The 22,232-nt window shown below is 43.2% G+C and overlaps 2 protein-coding genes across 2 annotated transcripts in view; one reads left to right on the top strand and one right to left on the bottom strand.

Moving 5' to 3' along the window:
- APPL2 (adaptor protein, phosphotyrosine interacting with PH domain and leucine zipper 2) overlaps positions 1 to 22,232 on the top strand; it is a 44,373-nt gene that overhangs the window by 15,623 nt on the left and 6,518 nt on the right. Inside the window, exons 4-16 of the mRNA XM_054989279.1 lie at positions 1,376 to 1,447; positions 5,410 to 5,497; positions 7,064 to 7,105; positions 7,219 to 7,277; positions 8,959 to 9,105; positions 11,602 to 11,684; positions 13,272 to 13,430; positions 15,525 to 15,713; positions 17,142 to 17,184; positions 17,273 to 17,329; positions 17,413 to 17,501; positions 18,448 to 18,606; positions 18,726 to 18,778. Of these exons, the coding sequence (XP_054845254.1) occupies positions 1,376 to 1,447; positions 5,410 to 5,497; positions 7,064 to 7,105; positions 7,219 to 7,277; positions 8,959 to 9,105; positions 11,602 to 11,684; positions 13,272 to 13,430; positions 15,525 to 15,713; positions 17,142 to 17,184; positions 17,273 to 17,329; positions 17,413 to 17,501; positions 18,448 to 18,606; positions 18,726 to 18,778 (1,240 nt within the window). The remainder of the gene's footprint in view (positions 1 to 1,375; positions 1,448 to 5,409; positions 5,498 to 7,063; positions 7,106 to 7,218; positions 7,278 to 8,958; positions 9,106 to 11,601; positions 11,685 to 13,271; positions 13,431 to 15,524; positions 15,714 to 17,141; positions 17,185 to 17,272; positions 17,330 to 17,412; positions 17,502 to 18,447; positions 18,607 to 18,725; positions 18,779 to 22,232) is intronic.
- WASHC4 (WASH complex subunit 4) overlaps positions 7,866 to 22,232 on the bottom strand; it is a 67,444-nt gene continuing 53,077 nt past the window's right edge. Inside the window, exon 34 of the mRNA XM_054989276.1 lies at positions 7,866 to 7,900. The gene's annotated coding sequence lies outside the window, so the exon portion shown is untranslated. The remainder of the gene's footprint in view (positions 7,901 to 22,232) is intronic.

Below are 22,232 nucleotides of genomic sequence, written 5' to 3'. Positions count from 1 at the left end.
GGCCGAAGATCTGGACATTACCTTTCGTCACACAGAGACGTTAGTGGGGGGAAAGCCTCAAATTTTTATGTTGGCAAAACTGCACTGGTTGACCTCTTTTCTGCTCTTTTGAGCTATTGCACTGAGTTAATTCCTGAAAATTCAAGACAATATGATGCATTTGGTAGTTTCTTTTTCTTACACCGATCTGATAGAGGTTCCTTAAGATGCTGTTTTTATTTTCAACTGCAGATATTTATTTTAAAATTTTTCCTCTATGCACCTCCTTCATCCCCAGTGGGAACTAAAGAAGCTTAGATTTTTCTCCTCTTCTCCATTTTATCCTCACAACCACCCTTTGAGGTAGGTTAGGCTGAGATCGTGTGTGACTGGCCCAAGGTCACCCAGCAATTTTCCATGGCAGAGTGGGGATTCAAACCTGGGTCTTATAGATCCTAGTCTGACACTCTAACCACTACACCACACTGGCTCTCAGAAAGTTGTGTGGGTGGAGAGCTCTCTTAAGGGCACTGTTTTGCTTTTCCTCCTCCAATTGTATGTCAGCCACTTAATTGTATGGAGGAAATGAGAGACTCAGAGGTAGAGCCAATGCTTTGGCTTGTCACTCCCTAGCATGATAGTTTAGAGGATCTCAGATCACAGGTATTGGGAAAGGCTTCCCTCTAGTTAAGAACTTGGACTGGTTGCTGCCAGTCAGAATAGACAATACTGAACTAGAAGGACATTGGCAGCTTCATATTCTCATGAATGTATCATATTCATGCATTTTTAAAGGCGCATGCTTGGAATGGGTCTAAACCTGCTTTCTGTAAAACCAGGATTCCTGCAATACCTTAAAGACCACCAAGTTTTCATTTTAGTATAAACTAAGCAACAGGCCAGCGAGGTGAGGTCATTTCAGTGGTGGAGATAATTCCTCCATGGCTCTGATTCTTGACTTTTTCTTCACTAAGGTATACCATGTGGAGTTTGCCTTGTGTTTCTTGTCCTGGTTCTCTTGTTCTGCTGCCCACATTTCTAACCTTGATGTCAATGATAACGTAACTCTGGCTCCTCCTCTTCCTGTTACATGACTCTGATGCCACGTACTTGCAGCTCCGCAGCTTTTGAGTCTGGAAAGTTTGGAGACGGCTGCTCTAGTCAGTGAAAACTTCGCTTGAAAGCAAAACGTGTTAGTCTTGAAAGTGCCATGACTTGTTATTTTTGCTGCAACAGACTAATGTGGCTGTTTTGCTAGAATTCTAGTGTCTCTGTTAAGGGGAAAGCCTCTGCCACCCTTGCCTGTGTTTGATATTATAGCTTTATTTTACATTATCCTCTAGCATTCATGGGAGCCACTGAAAAACTGATCTGTTTTCTCTTGTTTGCCATGCAGAATTTTGCCCTGGGTAAAGGAGATGAAGAAATGATCTCTACTCTTCAGTACTTCTCAAAAGTTGTGGATGAGGTAATCCAGATGTAAAATGTGCACTTAAATTTTTTGGTAAATGTACTGGTTAAGTGCTGTAATAAAGAATATTACTATTACTATAGGTAATCCAGATGGCCAGAAACCGCTTTCTTAGTTTCTCCTTCTACATGCCTGTCTCATTGAAACTAGCCTGTTTCACATGGTACAGAGAAGCTGGAGCTGAGTAGTTAATAGAAAAGAGGTGCAATTATTGTTCTGCTGAAACAAAGGGTCAAAACAAATCAGTTTTGAAATGAGTTTAGGAGTTTTTTCACTCCCTTTTTATTTAGCGGTTTGTATCTTCCATAATCTCTAATCATGTTTGTGTGTGTTAAAAAAGCTCAAGTACATGACAATAAACCTTAGGTTGGATCCCAGTCATGGAGTTCTATTTAAAGGCACCCTTCCACTTACAGATCCAAGCCTACTTAATATTTAAAATTTATGGTATGGAGAAAATACCTTTATTGAACAATTTTTTACTGTTGCATTTATTTTTTTCAGTGTGATTCTATCTGAGACAGGACCATCTGCAAGACTTGGCACTTGCAGAGCAATCTCGGCTTAAACCGGGCTGCTACCTGAGCAAACTAGCTGCTCTGTGTGAGTAACAGCCCAGGGCCAAATTAAACATGTGGCTTTCTAAAGAGTTGGTCTGGAGAACTCAGATTCCCTGCAGCCACACAGCAGCTCTGGGAAATGGCTGTTAAAAATAAAGTAGAGACTATTTGGACTCAGAATACCACCGTGAGGTGAGGAAGGGCTCCTGCCTTCACCTCCCAAGTCATTTTCCCAGGTCATGTGCACAGAATACTCCACATGGAGCAATGAAAATGGAAATAACCCCCCTCTGCACTATTTTGGCACGGGAGAACAGCTTGAGGGGACTTTAACTTTTGACCTGGAAGTCACATCCTAGGATATGACATCACATTGTTCTAAGTAGAGCCCCCCCCTCCCCAAATCTCCAAGAATCTCCCGAGCTGGGGTTGGCAACCCTGCTTAAGGTTAAAATAGTTCTGGAGATCTGATTGATCCTATTCTTGGCATTTTTAATTGAATAGTTGGACTTTGTAATCTGCTTTGAAAATCAAGGAAAATGAACACACCACTGATTTTCTTCAAGAATAGAGTTGGGGGGGAGGGGCATAGGAGCAGTCCGGGTTAGGTGAGAAATTGATGTTTGCTGAGTAAATATAATTAACTTCAAGACCTCTCCTTTAGTAAACTATTCAGTCTGGAAATGAATATGTTCCTGCTGAGCTGAAGGTTGTTTCACAAGTTCTATAATTTTTTAAAAAGTCAACCACCTTATACATCATTATTTTGTTCAGTCAGTTTTTGTCCCAGCTTGGGGTACCTGGTCGTTTCTTCCTCCAGCCCCTTATCCTCAGAACAACCGTGTGAGGTAGGTTACATCAAGATATATTTAATAACTGGCCCAAAGAAGAACAAGAAAGGAAGTTTCTGCTACCTTTTCATTTTTGTTAAAGGTGTATTGGAGCTTATTTGTTATGCGGTTATTAAAGATCCTGCAGAATTTATTTTTTAAGACAAATGTGGCTTAAGTAAATGTAAAATTTCCATTAAATTTTGAAGCCTTGGGGAAAAAATAGGAACTTGGAGGAAAATTGAATGCAGTACTTAGTTTTCTACTAAACCTAAACTACTTTAACTGGTTTAAGAAGATAAAATGTTTTAACATAACAGCATATCAAATAGTACTATTTGGCATATTTATGAAATGTAAAAGTATAAATGTCTTAGTTTTCTGCTTTAAAAAACCTGTAAGTATATCTAGTAGTTGAGAAAGCATTGCAAACTGCTGTACCCTATGCCACTATAGTGGAAGTATCTTTTTATATATATATATATATATATACCTGAGAGGTAGGAAGAAATAAAAGTTGAAGATAAAAAAATTTGTTAGTCAACCCACAGAACTATATTATTTGGACAGATATATTGTTTCTACCTTCATAATACATAGGGCTACCAGCATGCTTGGATATCAAGTTAAATTTTGTAACGTTGAAAACACTGAACTCTTCATTAAACCCATTGTCACCTAATTCTCAACATGGCCAAATCTGTTGATAAATCCAGAGACTGAGGTCATGAACAGACAGGACAGATTTTTCTACAAACCTGAGAAAAGATCTAGAATTGAAGGAAAATGTGGAATCTAAAAAAACCCCAAAAGTTTTTTTTTTTTTAAACAAATAGGAGCAATGCGTATAGCTTTAAGAAACAAATGCCCTCTGCGGCTGTTGCTAGGCTCCCACAATGACTTTGCCAGTTGAAGCCTTGATTTGTGAGCAAAAGAAAAGAGCAGGAGGTAGGGCCATTTCCAGTCTTTTGGCCTTTGGGAGTGGACTCATTGGTGCCAGGCCTGGAAGCAACCACTGGACCATTTGATACTGCATGACTCATTCAGGTCCTGCTACTTGCTACTGTTCACTGACAGCTAGCCTGCAAAAGCCACTGTGGTGAAGTGGATAAAGTTTCAGACTAGGATCAGGAGACCTGGGTTTTAATCCTCACACTGGTATGGAATGACATTGGGCTAGTTACACATTCTCAGCCTGGTCTATCCTACAGGGTTGTTGTGAGAAGATAAAATGGAGCAAAGAAGAATGATGTAAGCTGCTTTGGGTCTCCATTGTGGAGAAAAGTGGGGTATAATTGAAGCAGATAAATATGAAATGAAATCCAGGCCTCAAGTCAGAGTTGACTTATGGTGACCCCTGGTGGGGTTTTCATGGCAAGAGACTAACAGAGGTGGTTTGCCATTGCCTGCCTCTGCAATCCTGGTCTTCGCTGGAGGTCTCCCATCCAGTTACTAACCAAGGCCAACCCTGCTTAGCTTCTGAGATCTGACAAGATCAGATCAGGCCTATCCAGGTCAGGTGATAAGAATTCCTGCCCTCAACTCATAACTGACTTATGGTGACCCCTGGTGGGGTTTTCAAAGCAAGAGACTCACTGTGTGGAGAAGATGTTGGCAGGAAGATATAAATTACCTGCCAACATCTCCTCCACACTGTGACACTGAGAGATCTCTGTCTTTTGGTGCCACACCTCTGAAGATGCCAGCCACAGCTGCTGGCGAAACATCAGGAACTACAATGCCAAGACCACGGCTATACAGCCCGGAAAATCCACAACAACCATAGTGATGATTTTCAGTTCTTACCAGCACTTTAGGCATATGCTTAGGTATCACAATTATTACAGTTCTTGGCTGCAGTTCCTATGAATTTTATTCTTAACCCTTCTCAGTTTCTTATTTACTCCAGCGAACGGTGCAAATTCCCCTGGTGCTGCCTCCTAGCATTCCTGTCTCTCAGTATGGAAGTTCCTTTTAGTTGCGTGGCTAGTAGCCATTTATGGACCTGTCCCCTATGAAACTGTTTAATCTCATTTTAAAACCGTCTGTACCAGTGGCCATCACTACATCCACTGGAAGTGAATTCCACAATTTAATTACTCATTGAGTAAAGAAACACTTCCTTTTGTCCCTCCTGAATCTAGGGCCCATCAGTGACATTGGGTACTTTCAAGTTTTAGTATTATGGGAGACCTCTGTCGAGTTCTATATACAATTTTATAAACCTCTGTTGGGTTCCCCATTAGCTATATATTTTTCTAAACTGATACAGTATGCATATACCCTGGTTCTAATGGAAAGGCACTTCTGTACACAACTGGAGGACAGAAGTTTCTTTTTCTGTTGCCTCCCCCCACCCCCTGCACTGCATTTCACTTTATTCTTGATTGTCTCCTACGCCCCAGGAGCAGCATTGGATGTAATGAGAATAGCAAGGCAGGTAGAGATCTGTTCTGGGAGTGGAATTCACTGCTTTCTTTTAGAACCAAGCTGACAGATTCATGTTCTGACCTTAGAGAGATGGGATGGTGACTTTGCCTTCTAAATTAAAATGTCTCCTATCTTTCAGCTTAACATTCTTCATACTGAATTGGCCAAACAGCTCGCAGACACAATGGTTCTCCCCATCATCCAATTTCGGGAAAAAGATCTTACAGGTAAGTACTGGTCAAGCAGTTCTACGTTTTGTTTCTTTGTATCTTTTGTTTCGTGTTTTTCAGTGGGAACCAAATCAAGAGAGGGACTCTTTCTCTAGGTTTGCTGTATAATCTCAAGGCTTCTTTGGTCTTGCTGGAGGCAAGAAGGGAATTGTAAGGGGCCAGAAGTAAAGAGGTATCCTGGTTCCTTCCTCTATACTCTCCCGAAACCAGGAGACTACGAGACCACCAACTATCTATTGCCAGATGATAAATGAATCCTTTGATCTTGCATGAAATCAGTCCAGTGCAGTTATGACCAGGTTCTACAAGAATTGCTCCAGGGTTTTGTGCAGTATGCTGCACCACAAACAGTGTCTCTTTAACAGGCTCATCTTTGTATTAATTTGAAGCCAAACCTTGTATGTAAGTCCCTCTCCCCCTTCACCTCCGCAGCTCAGCAAGTGCAAATATTACAAATTGTTTTAAAACAATGCAAAAAAATTATTGAAATTGATATAATAAATTTGTTTCAAGCTCATGAAGAATGCATCAATGTTTCTTGAATAGGAACTGTCAATGAAATCCTAAACAGAGTTACGTCCTGCTAAGTCCATTGAAATCTGTACATTCATGCTGTCAATTTCTGCATGATTATGTTGACTGTAATCAGAATGTTAAGTTAGAACTAGCTCCTGTGGTATGTCAGGCACCACATGTAGAGGTTGACCAGGCTGGTGAAGCTCCTGTCCACTGTTCTAGCCCTCACTAGCTCAGTTGTTGCTCTTAGCACATTGATGATGTTCCTTGTACTGTACCACAGCAAATGTGCCCATCTCCTATAATATGCTGCTTTTAGAGATCACATTAAACTTTTATTTAAACAGTGATTTATGTAGTTAGCAACCTCTGCATACAGTGCAATTCTCTACAGAGTTATTCCATCTGAAGGAATTAGTGCAAACTATGGCTAGCAAACCAGCAACAAACTTTAGTTTGCAATCCCTGTTTGGTACAAATCAATAAACCCTGGTTTGCTGGACTATGAGTAGTCATAAATTGCAGTTGTTTGGGGTTTGATCAAACTATGGTTTATTAGGGTTATCATGATGTCCAAATATAGCCATAACTTAATATGTGAGGCGAGACTCTTTTAAGGCAGGAGACTTGTGTGATTATAGCCTGTAGCCCTATACTATTTGTAGGGTGGAGGAAAGAGGTATTTTGACTGCTCTTTCCATGCACAAAGAGGATCACCAGTCCAGTAAGCGTATGAAGCAGACCTCTTTCTTTGTCTCCCTAATTCTGTGATTCTGTTAATCACATTTCTGCCACTGCTTAAAAACAATACACTCAGCATGGCATGAAGTAGTTCTTTGTTGGCCTAATTAAGAAGCTGGTTTGGTGAAATGTTGTACAAAGAAATCTCTTGGAAACAAAATAAAACATTCAAACTGGAATTTGAAAATGTGTGTTGTGTGTGTTAATGAGAAGCTTAACAAGCACATGTCTTCAGTTTATCTGAATATCTTTCACACTGCTTCTTTAATTATTGCTGGTACTGTCTGTTTTTTGTTCTTTTCTTAGAAGTAAGCACTCTGAAGGATCTGTTTGGCCTTGCTAGCAATGGTAGGTTTCATGGTTTGTCTTATGTTCAAATGAAATTTGCTGATGGTATCACGGCAGGCATTTAGTGTACGCCTGCTTGAGATGTGGTGCTCCAGTATGCCTTTGCTTTGCAGAACATGATGTCTCCATGGCCAAGTACAGCAGATTACCCAAAAAGAGAGAGAATGAAAAGGTAAAACAAAAATATGTATTTACTTTATAGCCCTTCTTTTTGACTGAGACACAAGGCAGATTACCTGATATAAAACAACAGATTTCAAATGGCATGATAACATGAGATATGCAATAGGACTAGTTTCAGGTAGGTAGCCATGTTAGTCTGCAATAGAACAGCAGGATTTGAGTCCAGTGGCACCTTAGAGACCCAACAAGATTTTCATGTTGTAAGATTTCAAGAGTCAAATCTCCCTTCTTCAGATTGTCAAAAAAGTAGAAACAATGCCGTACAGCTGATTGAACAGAATTTTGCCCCTTGTCTTTCCATCGTAACTTGACACCAGAGATCTGTATGCAGCCTTACTGCTTCTTGACCCTTCAGTGAAGGCAAATAGCATAGGACTGGATCCAGGCTAAATTTTCTGTTGATGAAAGGCAGTGAAACAGAACTTTCTTCCCCCACTTCCAGTCTTCCCAGAATGCTGCTCCTGGGGAACAGGGTGGCACGATGGGTGGGCAAATCAGGTGTCTGCAGCTAGAAGGGGGTGTTGGTGGAAATTACTGCTCCTCTTCTGTTAGCAGAAAATTTAGTCTTGATCCAACCCAAAGTGTTCAAAGCAGACGTGAAGACAGAACCCTCTGTGGAGATGGGGATACATTCAGATTGATTTGTTTACTCTTTATGACATAACATCCTGCATGACTCATGGAAGGTAAAGCATTTAAAAGTGAGAAAATTATATAAAATTTTGCAGTTAAAATAATGTTCTTATCTCTATCGACTACCAAGTAAAGAAGAATAAGTGTGTAAAAGTGCCTGATTTTTATACAGCTCTAAGTACCCCTTTTGCGCAAAATTGGGCTCTCTGGCACTGTTATCCTGTGGAGTTTAGTTCGTGGTCCCAATAGCAGACCATGTTTAGGTTGAGAACATGACAGTAAGGGAGTGAATATGGCTTGGATCCCGTGGAGTTTTTCCATGGATGGAAGGATTTCTGCCCATGGACCATGACTTCCTTGTTTCCCAGTGCAGTTCCAAATACCCCTTGAAATGCTGTTTCAGGGGGAAAGGAGGCAATTTTGGGCTGCAGCTGGAACAGGGAGGAGGAAAACAGGGAGGCTCTGCAGGAAGAAATCCTTCTGCCCATGGACATGTTCTACTGGATCTAAGTCTGTGACTGAGTAGCCTTGATCTGAGTTAACTTGCTTGAATCTTTTTCTGAAGCCTCTTCTAATATTAATATTGTGGCACAGTTACCCTAAAGCAAAGGTGTTAGCTGCATGCAAATATTTCTGGAGTAATCAGAATATGACATGCCCCCCTCCGGATACAACCAACATCTTTAAATTACTTTCTCCCTATAGCTTTTTCCTTGCTTGGCTCCCAAAGTTTTTTCCTCATTCTCCTGGCATTAAATCTCATAGCTAGCATGTATATCTTAACAGTGTTATAACCATGCAAGCTGTGCTTATATTGCTTTGGGGAGGGGGAAGCCAGAGAAACCAAATGTTTTTGTAGGCAAATGGTTTTTCTGGATGCAATTCTGAGAAAAGTGATTCAGCCTACAGGGTAAGATTCAGCTCCTTGGGATTTCAGTGGCATTTAGCAGTCATTCAGTGCCTGTGGATAGATCCTGTTTTGAAAAGAATTATCTGCTGACATGTGGCGGTTAGTTGCACGCTTTTTTATTGTTCAGCTCAAGGCAGAAGTCGCCAAAGAAGTGGCCAGTGCCCGAAGGAAGCAGCATCTCTCATCACTGCAGTACTATTGTGCCTTGAATGCTTTACAGTACCGCAAAAGAGTAGCTATGATGGAGCCTATGCTAGGATACACACGCTCACAGGTATGTACCATACACACAGTACGGTGAGAAGCAAATGCATTTCATCCAAGCAAATTCTGTCATTGCAGCAGGACATGCTTAAGCTGCCCATTCTAAAGTAGCTATTGAACACAATCTTAATTTTAAAAACCTGTTGGCTGGAACAGCCCTGTTGTGGATCAATAGTACCAAATCTACTGTCTTTCTTGCATTCCCACTGGCCATCAATACTCAAGTCTTGGCTTCAGTATCTCATAATAGTTCCATTTGCCCAAATTAAAATGTCTCTCTTTAGGCCAATTATTAGAGATGGGCACAAAGCAAACCACGGAACAAAATTCCAGACGGAACAGCTAGTTTGTAGTCAAACACACATTCCGTAGGGCCGCATTTTTATCAAACAAAATGACTTTTTCCTACCATTCTGTTGCCAGTTTGGGAAGCCAGACACTTTGGTACTGTTCAATCCATCGCCCAGGCAGTGATGGCAGTCTTTTGGTTGCCCCCAATCTGAGGCCTCCACGCTTGATTGGCAGCTGTCCCTGCCAACTAGAGAGCCCCCTTTCTGGCCCATCCAGCCAGGAAACGGGCCAGCCCCTCAAAGTAGCCGCCAGCAGACACTCCAGTTTTAACTACTGTGAAGAGAAAATGACAGGGGGGGGAAGACCCACGGATCATGTCTTTCCCAGGGTTCAATCTCTCTGAAACTTGGGGATCTTTAGAGGACAGTGAGGACTAGGTCCCTTGGAAATTTGGTGGGTATTGGACATTGGGAAGGACAGTTTGTAGCCCCTCAAAGTAGCTGCCAGTAGACACTCCAGTTTTTGCTACTGTGAAGAGAAAATGGCAGGAAAGGGGGGGTCCCATGGATCATGCTTTTCCCAGGGTTCAATCTCTTTGAAACTTGGGGGGTCATTAGAGGACAGTGAGGACTAGGTCCCCTGCAAATTTGGTGGATATTGGACATTGAGAAGGTCTTGTTTAGTTTGGCTGTGAGCGTTCTGGGCTGTGAGCGTTCTGGGCTCCCTCGAACTACGAACCGGTTCACAAACCGGCTCAAGTTCAGCAAAGTTCGTGATTCATGTTCCATGAAACTGAACGAACCACGAACCACATGGTTCATTTTTTCCCCAGTTCGTGCCCATGTCTACTAATTATTACTTTTGTCATTTTCAACCCGATTATGCCAGTATCTGCCATGAATTGGACACATCATTTTATGATTCGCGCTTACATGAATGTTACTTAGTCTCATGCTTCACAACTGCATTCTCTCTGTATATTAGCCATATATCAAGCCACTTTCATTCTCATAAATAAAATACTAATTTGCACAGATATCTCACTTTTTCTGTGGTCTCTGAATTACACAAACATTGAAGCAATGTAACTGTGAGCAGAATGCATATCTGTGAAAATATCCAGGGCTCCTAACTGAAGCAAGCAACACCAGAGAAATGGAGTGGAACTGAATAAAATTCAAATAGAGTGATTTCCATGTAATTCCACTACATGGAGTCATGAAAACAGAACTGAAAGTGCTTATGTTAACAGATGTTAATACATGCCTATGAATGATGTTTTACATATAGTTGCTGTAAGTTTTATACTGAATTATTGGGACACCGGCTGGTTGTAATTAACAGTAAGAGAGAAGATTCAAGAATATTGGTAGTGGGTTCCTTTACTTGTTCTCTGCCCCCTTTAACTTTCCCTCTGTGCTGTTCCTGAGCATTGGGAAGAAAAAGCCATTCTGTGTGCTGCTGCTCTTAGATATTTGCCTGGTTAATCCTTATGTGATGCTTTTAATGTGATGCCAGTTTGGTGTAGTGGTTAAGAGCGCGGGACTCTAATCTGGAGAGCCAGGTTTGATTCCCCACTCCTCCACTTGAAGCCAGCTGCGTGACCTTGGGCTAGTCACAGATCTCTGGAGCTCTCTCAGCCCCACCCACCTCACAGGGTGTTTTGTTGTGGGGATAATAACAGCATACTTTGTAAACTGCTCTGAGTGGGTGTTAAGTCATCCTGAAGGGCGGTATATAAATCAAATGTTGTTGTTGTTATTAAAATGTTTAAAACTTGTTTTTCTTTCTAAAATACATATCTGGCAGCTCCATGGCTTTTAGTACTAGACACTATTTCTCACCAGTGCATTCTATGCTGTCCCTCCTAATTTCTTACCTGTCCTCAGGGCTTTTTTTCTGGGAAAAGAGGTGGTGGAACTTAGAACCACACAATGATGTCACTTTGGGTCAGCTGGAAGAAGTGGGGAGTTTTCAAAGTTTAAATCGCCCTCGGCCAGTGGCGCAGAGGGCAATCTAAACTTCCCTCTGTCTGGAGATCAGGGGGTGGGGCCACCGGCCATGTGACCATTTTCAAGAGGTGCCAGAACTCCATTCCACTGCATTCCGGCTTAAAAAAAGCCCTGCCTGTCCTCAGCCTCCCCTCCCCCCATTACTATAAGCTGTTGAATTGGCAAGTTTCAGAATTAATTTTGGGAATCCCATTTTTTTTCAGATTAATTTTTTTAGGAAGGGAGCAGAGATGTTTACCAAAAAAATGGACAGCTTTTTATCGTCTGTTTCGAACATGGTTCACAGGTAATAATAGATTTAGTGTGTGTGTTTGTGCATGTGTCAATGGACACACATTGGGCTTGCTCTCCTTCTCTTTGTTTCCTTGTTATGTGAATGGGCATGAATGAAAGAGTCCCATGCTAGGCAGCAGCCATGGTTCTGCCACCATCCTTGCCCAGCTACAGAAATGGAGGACTGTGGTTAGCAGATGTCCTTTGTTGGTTCTTAGTTAGTGCCTCTGATGCAGCAGCAACAACATCAAGCTGAAAGTAGCAGGAAATAAGATGGGGATGGTAAGAAAAAGAGAAGGCACCAGTCCACCCCTTCTGTTCTTATTAGCATGGATGATATAATGCAGGTGTTGCTCAGTGCATTAGGATAGTTGCTGTCCCGTGCTCCCCCGGGGTCTGTGCACTGGGTGTTCTCAATCTGCCCAGTCCTCATGGTCCTTGCCCCCACCAAATTGACTTAACATGTGCTGGGCCTTAGGCATTTAGGCCTGTTTCAATGCAATATACAGTGACTGAAATTGAGTGGACTTGTTCTGGCAGGACAGGGGTTAGGTGCAGTCCAGATCCATTATTGTGCCATGCTCCATTAAAGCCACATCTGAATAGGAATACTGCTGCTTTTGCCTTCCTTGGAAAAAGGGGTACAGCAGCATTTAAAAAATATTTAATGGGTCATATGGCTTAGGGTTATCTATGAATACGTTTGCCTGGGTCCAGGCTTCTGAAGTGAGGGAAGGGTCTGGTCCCAGGGGCTCCCCGTCCCTTGTATTTCACTTGATACCAAGAGTCCCTGTTTGTTTCATATGAGGGGTGGAACAGGATAGTAAAATGAGTCTTTGTCAGAGATATTGCTGCTGGACAAATGCATGCTGGAAAACTAAAGTTTGTTGTTATTGAAAACTATTGCTGTATGATGCCACAGAGTAGGAGTGGGTTGGATCCAGGGACTTGCATCTCTGGAGGAATACGTAGCAGGCAGGAATCAAGGATGCAGCTTGGTGGAAGGGAATTGTGGGATCCAGCCTTCTGAAAGCAGCTGTTTTCTTTTGAGGTGCAGTTCTTTTCACAAGTGTGCATTGAATCTCTGAAGAGTCAAAAATGGTCATTAATAGCCCTGAAAGTAATTGTGGACTCTACATCCTGTACTAGAATAGCCAAGCTGCTTCCAGGACTTGGAATAACCATACATAGAAGTATTTATTTATTTAAGCATTTATACCCTGCCTTTCCACATAGTTCAAGACCGCTTACAAAATGATTTTAAAATTTGCACATTAAAAGCAAGATAATCCCCACCCCCCCAAAGATGCTTGCCGTGCAGCAGGCAGTGCCTCATGAATATCTCCAAGGAGGGGGCTCCCCTCACTTCTTCAGGGAGCCCATTCCACAAGGCAGGGACCATGATGGAAAAAGTCGGGGCTCTGGTCAATAACAGACAAGCCTCCCTAAGTGTGGGACAGCCAACACATGGCTGCTTGAGGATCATAGTTGGCACACTGGAACATATTCTTAAAATAAAAATGATTTGTGTCTGATGTTTGTAGGATGCTTGTGCAAGTAAGCTGTGACAGAGAAGTGGTTGGACTTTATTTTTCCACAGTGTTCAGGAAGAACTGGATACCGAGGCTGAAGCCATGCGGGTTTCTCAACAAGATCTCCTTTCTGGGAATGAATCGGTCTACACGCCTGATTTTGACGTGGCCTCTCCCATCATTAACAGAAACCTTATTCAGAAGGCAGGCTACCTTAACCTTAGAAAGTAAGGATGACCCTGCGGGAGAGAAAGTAGAGGGGAAGATCTTGTCTAATGCTGGATTGCTGAATTGGTACATCAAATGGTTCTTTTGCTTTGGATTTTCAAAGGTGATAGGACTTTTCCTCCACTATGGAATAATGAAAAATGCATGAATGGTCACAAGAGTACAGCCAGAATAGCAACAGCTCTGTGTGAGAGCAGAAGGCACTTCCATACCATGGATATTGGCATTTCCCCATCCTCCATTTTGTTGGTTCTCTTTCCCCATTACCTTGTTTCTATTAAATGCTGCTCTGGAGGGTGCTCAGACTCTCAGGAACAGATTTTGGGTAGCTGTAGAGATCTGGGACAGCAGAGGGAGTTGGAAAGTCCTGAGGTCCACAGTTACCTGGATCTCAGCTTATACTTGAGCTCTTGAACATGCACTGAGAGCCAGTGTAGTGCAGTGGTTAGAGTATTGGAGTAGTACCAGGGAGACCAAAATTAAAGTCTATACTCAGCTGTAAAACTCAGTGGGTGACTTTTGGCCAGCCACTCCTCTCTCAGCCTAATGTACCTCCCCAAGGGTGATGCAAGAATAAAACAGAGAAGGGACAGACATTGTAAGCCACTTTGGTGTAGTGGTTAAGAGTGCGGGACTCTAATCTGGAGAACCGGGTTTGATTCCCCACTCCTCCACTTGAAGCCAGCTGGGTGACCTTGGGTCAATCACAGCTTCTAGGAGCTCTCTCAGCCCCACCCACCTCACATGGTGATCGTTGTTATGGTGATAATAATAGCATACTTTGTAAACCGCTCTGAATGGAAGTTAAGTCATCCTGAAGGGTGCTATATAAACCAAATGTTACTATTATTATTATTAAGCTGCCCTGAGTCCCTTGAAGGAAGGGCAGGTAAAAATGTAATAGATATTGCTAACTCCTTTTATGTGTGTGTAGAGTGCCCTCAAGTCAGAGTTGACTTATAGTGATCCCTGGTGGGGTTTCCATGGCAAGAGATTAACAGAGGTGGTTTGCTATTGCCTGCCTCTGCAACCCTAAGCTGACCCTGCGTAGCGTCTCTGAGATCTGACAAGATCAGGCTCACCTGGGCTATCCAGATTAGGGTGCTGCCTCTTTTTACACTGGTAAAAACTGAATGAACACAACTCTGAGTATGTTTCATAGAATTCTTAAGGCCAGGGCTCCGTATCAGTGCCCAGTTGTCTAATTCTATTTAGAGGCTATAAAATACATCTAATGATGATGAACAGCCAGATATTGCCATAAAGCCTCTCTTGTAAAATAGCAGGCTGCTAGAAGAAGACAGAACTCAGGGCTGTTAGGTGAGCCATGAGTTTTACCTTTTAAGATGCTTTTTTTTAAGCAGTGTTTGTTTTTGGACTGTACCCTTTCCGCAGTATTACATTTGGTGCCCTAATTTGTTTAAAACCCCAAACCAGCAGGAAACTTGGATGTTATCCAATAGAGATGGCCTGTAATGCTCTTGAAGCTCCTTTGGGTTGACGCACTTTTTGAAATTTCCATTGAGAAAGGGTATAGATGTTGTTTCTTTTTAATCTCTATATAAAACTTTGCAAGCTTTTCCAAATAGAAGACGCCAAAGGTAATGTTCAGTCAGATGAAGCCATAAAATCAAACCATAGCCAAAACACAGTAGAAGCAGTAACTAATAAAAGTATAGAAAATGGTGTGACTTTAGTGGACTTAGAAGGGTGAAACTCTGCTTAGGAGTGCACAGGTAAAGGTGTGTTGGGACGGGAGTATTGGAAGAGTCATGTCCATTTCCTACTCCCATTTTCACAAGTTCGGTTTGTTGTCATTGGGTGACTGCTGCTTAAAGAATCACTTGGGGCGGGGGGGGGGATTAGTCATTTATGATCTGAAGAGAAATCAGAGTATTACTTGTGGTCACTTGTGGGGGAATTAGTCAGTAGATATGCCCCCATAGATCTTTTCATTGATGAAAATGAGTGACTGCTGCTTGGCTACTTAAAGACATGCATGTAGGGAAGGGATTTCCATGGGTCCCAATTTGTACATGTTAAATATGAGCTGTTCTGTCAGGTGACATATCAAAACTTTGTGTCCTGTACAGTAAAACGGGGTTGGTGACTACAACGTGGGACAGATTGTACTTCTTCACTCAAGGTGGAAACCTGATGTGCCAGCCCAGGGGAGCTGTTGCCGGAGGACTGATCCAGGATCTGGACAACTGCTCTGTTATGGCAGTCGACTGTGAAGACCGTCGATACTGCTTTCAGATCACCACTCCCACAGGAAAACCGTATGGATTTCAGGGTTTCTTCTAGAGAATCAATGTTGTTCACTCTCCCAAGTTGTATGGTGTAACTTGTAGCTGTCAGACCACCTATTGCCTGGACTGCTTTGAATATTGCTTTGGCTTCAGATGTTCTTCATGCAATTTTGTAGTTTTTTGCAATCCAAAACTGAGATCTGATGTGCCAGCCGATAGCTGCTTAAGGTGGAGAGGGGTATACTGACCATTTTCACCAGTGCATTATGGTCATCCCATTCTACATTAATAGGAATATTTCTACACCATTCTGATCAATGCAGGTTTTCTTTTCACTCCTGCATGGCATACTACCTGTCAAAACAATCTCTCCTGTACACCTTCTCTAAGAATGGGATGCCTGTCTCTTGAACCTGGGCATCCTGAAATAAAAAAGTGCCCCTACATGGTTGGGATGGCCAACTTTCCAAGATTAGCCCTATCATTCCTTTTTTAGTTATATAGAATTTTGGCAGGGGCAGTTAGTCATAATACAGTTCTGCATGGGGATGAAAAACCAAATGTAACCCAGCAATCAAAAGTCAGGGAAGGGCTGTTGCCTTGATATCCTGTTGTCCAATGGGCAATTGTGAGGAATAGGATGGATGCTGGACTAGAAGAACCTTGGTTTGATTCAGAAGGGCTTTTCTTATGTACTTTTATTTTATTTATTTTTATTTTATCATATTTGTATTCCGCCCTCCCCGCAAGCAGGCTCAGGGCAGTAGTAGTAATTTTCTATCCAGTCCTAGAAGCTAAAATAACAAAGGCTATCATACTTTGCCCACATCATGAGAAGACAAGTCAATAATGCTAGGAAAAGTGGAAGGCAGTAGGAAAAGAGAGAGACCTAAAATGAGATGGCTTGACAATACAAGAAGCCAGTTTGCAGGATCTGAGCAAGTCTGATAGGACGTTTTGGAGGTCTTTCCTTCATACAGTTGCCATAGGTTGGAGGCGACTTGACAGCACATAATACACACCCACACATTCATCCCAAATAGGGGAGGAGGATAATTAGAGAAATCGACCCAAAGATTAAAACTTGGGACCCTTCACTTTTAAGGACTAGATAAGCATTCAGGGGATAGATATCATGAAAGCTACAAAATGGCAAAAGCTTATTGATAGTCTAGGAGCATTTGGCTAGCCACTGTTTCTGAGACTCCTCATCCAGAGATCTGAGTTGGCAGTCTTATGTTCACTGCATGGTCTTTGCCATCATCCCAAGCCCTTATGCTTGGTTGATTTGTGTGTGTGTGTGAGAGAGACAAGTAGAGGTTCCCTTTAGATGTGATGGGATTAGTTGGATCTTCAGACACATATCTTTGCAAGCTCCCTCTGTACAAGAACTGAATGTGTCTGCATCTTAACTGTGGTCCAAGGCAAGAAAGTAACTTTCAATGTATTTCCTTTTAGTGGCATAACTCTTCAGGCAGAGAGCAAGAAAGAATACGAGGAGGTAAAAAAACCACTATTGTAATGGTTTTTCTTCTTGCATAGAATCAGTAGCTCAGGATCTTCAATTTTTTTGTTTTTTGTTGTTACAGTGGATATGTGCAATCAACAACATCTCGCGACAGATCTATCTTACTGACAATCCTGAAGTGAGCAGATTTTTCTTAAAATAGTCCTCTGTATTTCGTAACTTAGTCACCCCAATGACTTAATTCTGTGTCTTTCGCTTTAGGCAGTTGCCATCAAACTAAATCAGACAGCATTACAGGCCGTGACTCCGATTACAAGCTTTGGGAAAAAGCAGGAAAATCCATGTCCTAGGTAAGTAGCTGGAAGGACCAACTGAATCTAAGACTGTACCCACACATCACTGGATGTTGCACTATCATTGCATTGTTGCAATCAGTCACAACTGTCGTCTTTGTTAGACATTACAATTTTAGCATACCGTGAGGATATCAGTGGGGGTGCTTGCTGCCTAAGAGGCTGATGATAAGCTGCATGGTCATCAGAAGAAAAATAGTCTATCAGGGATGTGATCTTTCACATGCACTAGCAGTGAGGAGGCTATTGACAGGGGCAGGGGTTCAAAGATGTGATTCCCCTCCCCCCACATTCTGAAGTGCAATAATCCTTGCAGGATTGTATTTTTGAATGTGTATTTTGGTTTGTAAATGTTTAATGTGTGTGTTACTCATCTTACCACCTATACCATGAAGTGGCATGTAAATACTGGATTTTGCTAGGCTGACCACCTTCGTATGTTCACTCATGCATGTGCTTGCATGCTTATTTGGAATTCCAACTAATAAAGATCTATCTTTATTTCCTCATCCCATTCTTATATAGCTAACCTACCAGAACATATGCAAAGTGAAAATATGGATGAATTAATCCTTGAGCCGTTTAGCCTTCTGAATGCTGTTATATCTGGTGTAGTAGTTAGAGTGGTGGACAAGGATCTGGGAGAGTCAGATTTGAATCCCTGCTCTGCCATGAAAGCTTGTTGGGTGACCTTTGGCCAGTCAGTCATATACTCTCAGTCTACCTTAACCTCAGTGTTGTTGTAATGGAGGAGAGGAGAACAATGTAAGCTGCTTGGGGAGAAAGGAAGTAAATAAATATACAAATAAAATCCCAATCCAGCATTGAATGTTGATCTGTCTGTTCTTGCTTGGTTCTCAGTTTGCAGCAGCCCCTTTCCCCTTCCAGGGAGTTGCATAATTGCTTTTGTCATATGGAAGCAGACTGTTATCTCTTGTTTTAGCCAGGATGTGAAGAATGTGGAGATGCAGAATGACAGGATAGCCCCTAAGGAGCATGCCAGTGTTCCAGACTCAACTGAGCTAATTGCACCCGGAACGCCAATCCAGTTTGACATCATGCTTCCTGCCACAGAGTTCCTGGATCAGAACAGGGGTGGCAGGTACAGTCTGTGGAAAAACCTTCCCCTTGGCCAAAGTACTCCCTATCTCTTACTGGGTCTCTACTCATTGTATGAAAAAGCGCTCATTTAGCAACAGTCTCTACTTTTCTGTGTTGCAGGCGCACAAACCCATTTGGAGAGTCTGAAGATGGCCAAAAAGAGAACGAGGAAGGTAAATACTGTTATTTATTTATTTATTTATTTATTTATTTATTTATTTATTTTATTCAACGTATACCCCACCCTTCCCACAAGTGGGCATTAAGCGGCTTCCAACAAAGTATACTGTTAAAATATAATGAAAACATTACTAATTCATTAATCCAAATAGCAAAAATTTCTGACACCATTAGACAAATCAGGCTACTGCAAGATCACCATAAACCACGGGCACCAACATGATGTAACTCCAGGGCAGCTGCAAAAGGAGGGTGTGGTGGTCAGAAGGGGGGACAAAAGCTGCCTCCTAATCAAAGGCCTGGCAGAAATCTCCATCTTGCATGCCCTGTGGAACTGTAAAAAGTCCCACAGGGCCCGGATCTCCACTGGGAGAGTGTTCCACCAGGCTGGGGCCAGGGCAGAAAAAGTCCTGGCTCTAGTTGAAGCCAGCCAAATGTCCCTCGGGCCAGGGACCACCAAAAGCTACTTATCCACAGAGCACAAGGCCCTGCAGGGGACATAATGGGAGAGGCAATCTCATAGGTGTGCAGTCCCAGTCCATGGAGGGTTTTAAATACTAAAAAAAGTACCTTAAACTGGATCCAGAACTCAACTGGGCCAGTGCAGCTGGCACAACACAGGGCGGATCTGCATCCTAAATGGCGTCCCCATAAGGACGTGTGCTGCTACATTTTGGATCAGCTGTAACTTCTAGGTCAAGCCCACAGGCAGCCCAGCATAGAGCAAGTTGCAGTAGTCCAGTCTAGAGGTGACCATTGCATGGATTACCAAAGCTTGGTCCTGGGTTAGAGAGAGGCCGCCAATTGCCTGACTTACCAAAGATGAAGAAATGCAGATCCAGCAATGGCTGCAACCTGGGCTTCCATAGAAACTCTGGCATCCAGGAGCATACCCAGGCTCTTCACCATCGGCAAAGGCTGTAGCGGCACTCCGTCAAGGGCTGGGAGCCAGATTCCCAAGTCCATCGTCCCATGATCCAGATACAGAACCTCCGTCTTCTGGGGATTTAACTTCAGACAACTCTGACACATTGTCGAAGGCTTTCACGGCCGGAGAACAATGGTTGTTGTGGGTTTTCCGGGCTGTATTGCCGTGGTCTTGGCATTGTAGTTCCTGACGTTTTGCCAGCAGCTGTGGCTGGCATCTTCAGAGGTGTAGCACCAAAAGACAGAGATCTCTCAGTGTCACAGTGACACTGCAGACTTGGACAACCTGAAAAATCAGTAGTGGCTGAACATAGCCTAACTCAAACAGGGCACAGTATCTTATTCCAGGACACCAAAATACTGGACAACACTTCCAACTACTTTGTCAGACTGCACAGGGAAGCCACTGAAATTCACAAGCATAAGCAAAACTTCAACAGGAAAGAAGAAACCTTAAGAATGAACAGAGCATGGTTTCCAGTTCTGAAAAACACCAGGCTAACAAAACACTCTATACTCGACAATAGCCCTGCAGAAAAGATTAGCACATCAAGCACCAATCCATATGTAAAAGAACCTCCTCAGGATACAGTGAAGCCTCCCGCCATTAGCATTCCACACCCTGGGAAACTCTTACAGGATGACTCAGCTCAACCCCACCCCTCCTGAGTATATACAAATGACCTGCCAACATCTTTTCCACGCTGTGACACTGAGATATCTCTGTCTTTTGGTGCTACACCTCTGAAGATGCCAGCCACAGCTGCTGGCGAAACGTCAGGAACTACAATGCCAAGACCACGGCAATACAGCCCGGAAAACCCACAACAACCAACTCTGACACAACTATTCCGCCACAGCATCCAGACACAGGGCCAAAAAGTCCGGGGCATGTCTAACTGGCTGTCCATCAACAGAGAGAGCTAGATGTCATCTGCATACTGGTGACAGCCCAGCCCAAAGCTATGAACCATCTGAGCAAGGGGGCGCATGTAGATGTTAAATAACATTGGGGGAAGAATCGCCCCCCGAGGAACGCCACACACCAAAGAATGGTGGGCAGACATCTGTTCCCCGACCACGGAGAAAGGAGCTCAGCCATTGCAGGGCTGTCCCACGGATCCCCACAGCGGTGAGGCAGTGAGTCAAAAGATCGTGGTCGACTGTGTTGAAAGCTGTAAAATCCAAAAGTATCAGCAGTGCTGACCCACCCTGATCCAGGTGTGTCACCGCAAATCATCTGTTAGGGTGACCAGAGCCGTCTCTGTACCATGGTGGGGCTGGAAGCTGGATTGGAATGGGTCCGGGGTAGAGGAATTATCTAGGAATGCCTGTGGCTGTTCTGCAACTGCCATCTCAGTTAGCTTGCCCAGGAACAGAAGGTTCAAAACTGGGTGGTAATCGGCTGGATCAACAGGATCCAGTGATTTTTTTTTTAATAAGGGCTGCACCACTGCCTCCTTCAATGAGTCCAGGAAAGCTCCTGAGCTGAAAGACAAATTAATGATGTCAGCTAAAGGGGCCCGGATCCCAGCATCGGCAGCTTTCACTAGCCATGACGGACATGGGTCCAATGAGCACGTGGTAGGCTTCACAGAACACAGAATCCTATCCACCTCATCCTGGGAGAGTAACCTGAAGTGGCCCAATATCAACCCTGAAGGCAGCCAAGAGGCCTCTAGTTCACATACTGTCTGTCTCAAGCGTTGCTGGCGGATCCCGACGGAGTGACAAGATCTTACCCACAAAAAACCTTCCAAATGCCTTACAGCTTAGTGCCGAATTAACATTTTTTCTTGTCCCCTGCGAGAGGGACATTAATGACCGAATTACCCTACACAATAGTGCCGGGCAGGAGCTTGCAGAGCTATTCATAAACAGTAGGGTTGATTTAGACCATGTAGGACAATACCCTGCCCATCTTTACAGTAACCTGTGAGATCTCTAAATGGGGTGTTGTAAGTGGGGAGCTGGAGCATATATTACAGCAGTGCCTCCAGCTGGCTTAGCAGGCAAACCAAATTATATAAAGGTCGCTTGTCAGCTTGATTTGAGGGAAAGCTTTCCCCATCTCAAATGTCCTCCCACCTTCATGGAACAAAGTGGCGTTTGTCTAGGGCTAAGAAGACAAGAACTATCTTGATGGATCAGATGAAGGTCTATCAAGTCCAGTATTTTGGTTCTGGCAGCGACCAGCCCAGATGCCTTTCAGAAGCTCGTGAGAGGGGCATGGAGGCAGTAGACATCTGCTTGTGTTTTCCTGAGTTTGCATTCAGAAGAACGCTTGCTTTGGTATAGAACAGCCAGAGCATGGGACGGATTTGGGTGGGAGTGGGGAATTAAGTCACCTGATCAGCATTCTCGGAATATGCTGCCTGGTAATGATGCCAGAGTTCTGTTTTGGATGAGGACTGCAGGCGGCAGGAGGTTTTAAGTTGACCCCTTCCCATGTTGCTATTCCTGAAATGCCCATAAAGCTGCTGTTTCACCCATGGGATTCCTGACATGGCCTTTCAGCTC

The sequence above is a fragment of the Eublepharis macularius genome, chromosome 9, assembly GCF_028583425.1.
Source record: "Eublepharis macularius isolate TG4126 chromosome 9, MPM_Emac_v1.0, whole genome shotgun sequence".
NCBI lineage: Eukaryota > Metazoa > Chordata > Lepidosauria > Squamata > Eublepharidae > Eublepharis > Eublepharis macularius.
The sequence above is the reverse complement of the archived record's forward strand: the minus strand, read 5'-3'. Positions and strand labels throughout refer to the sequence as shown.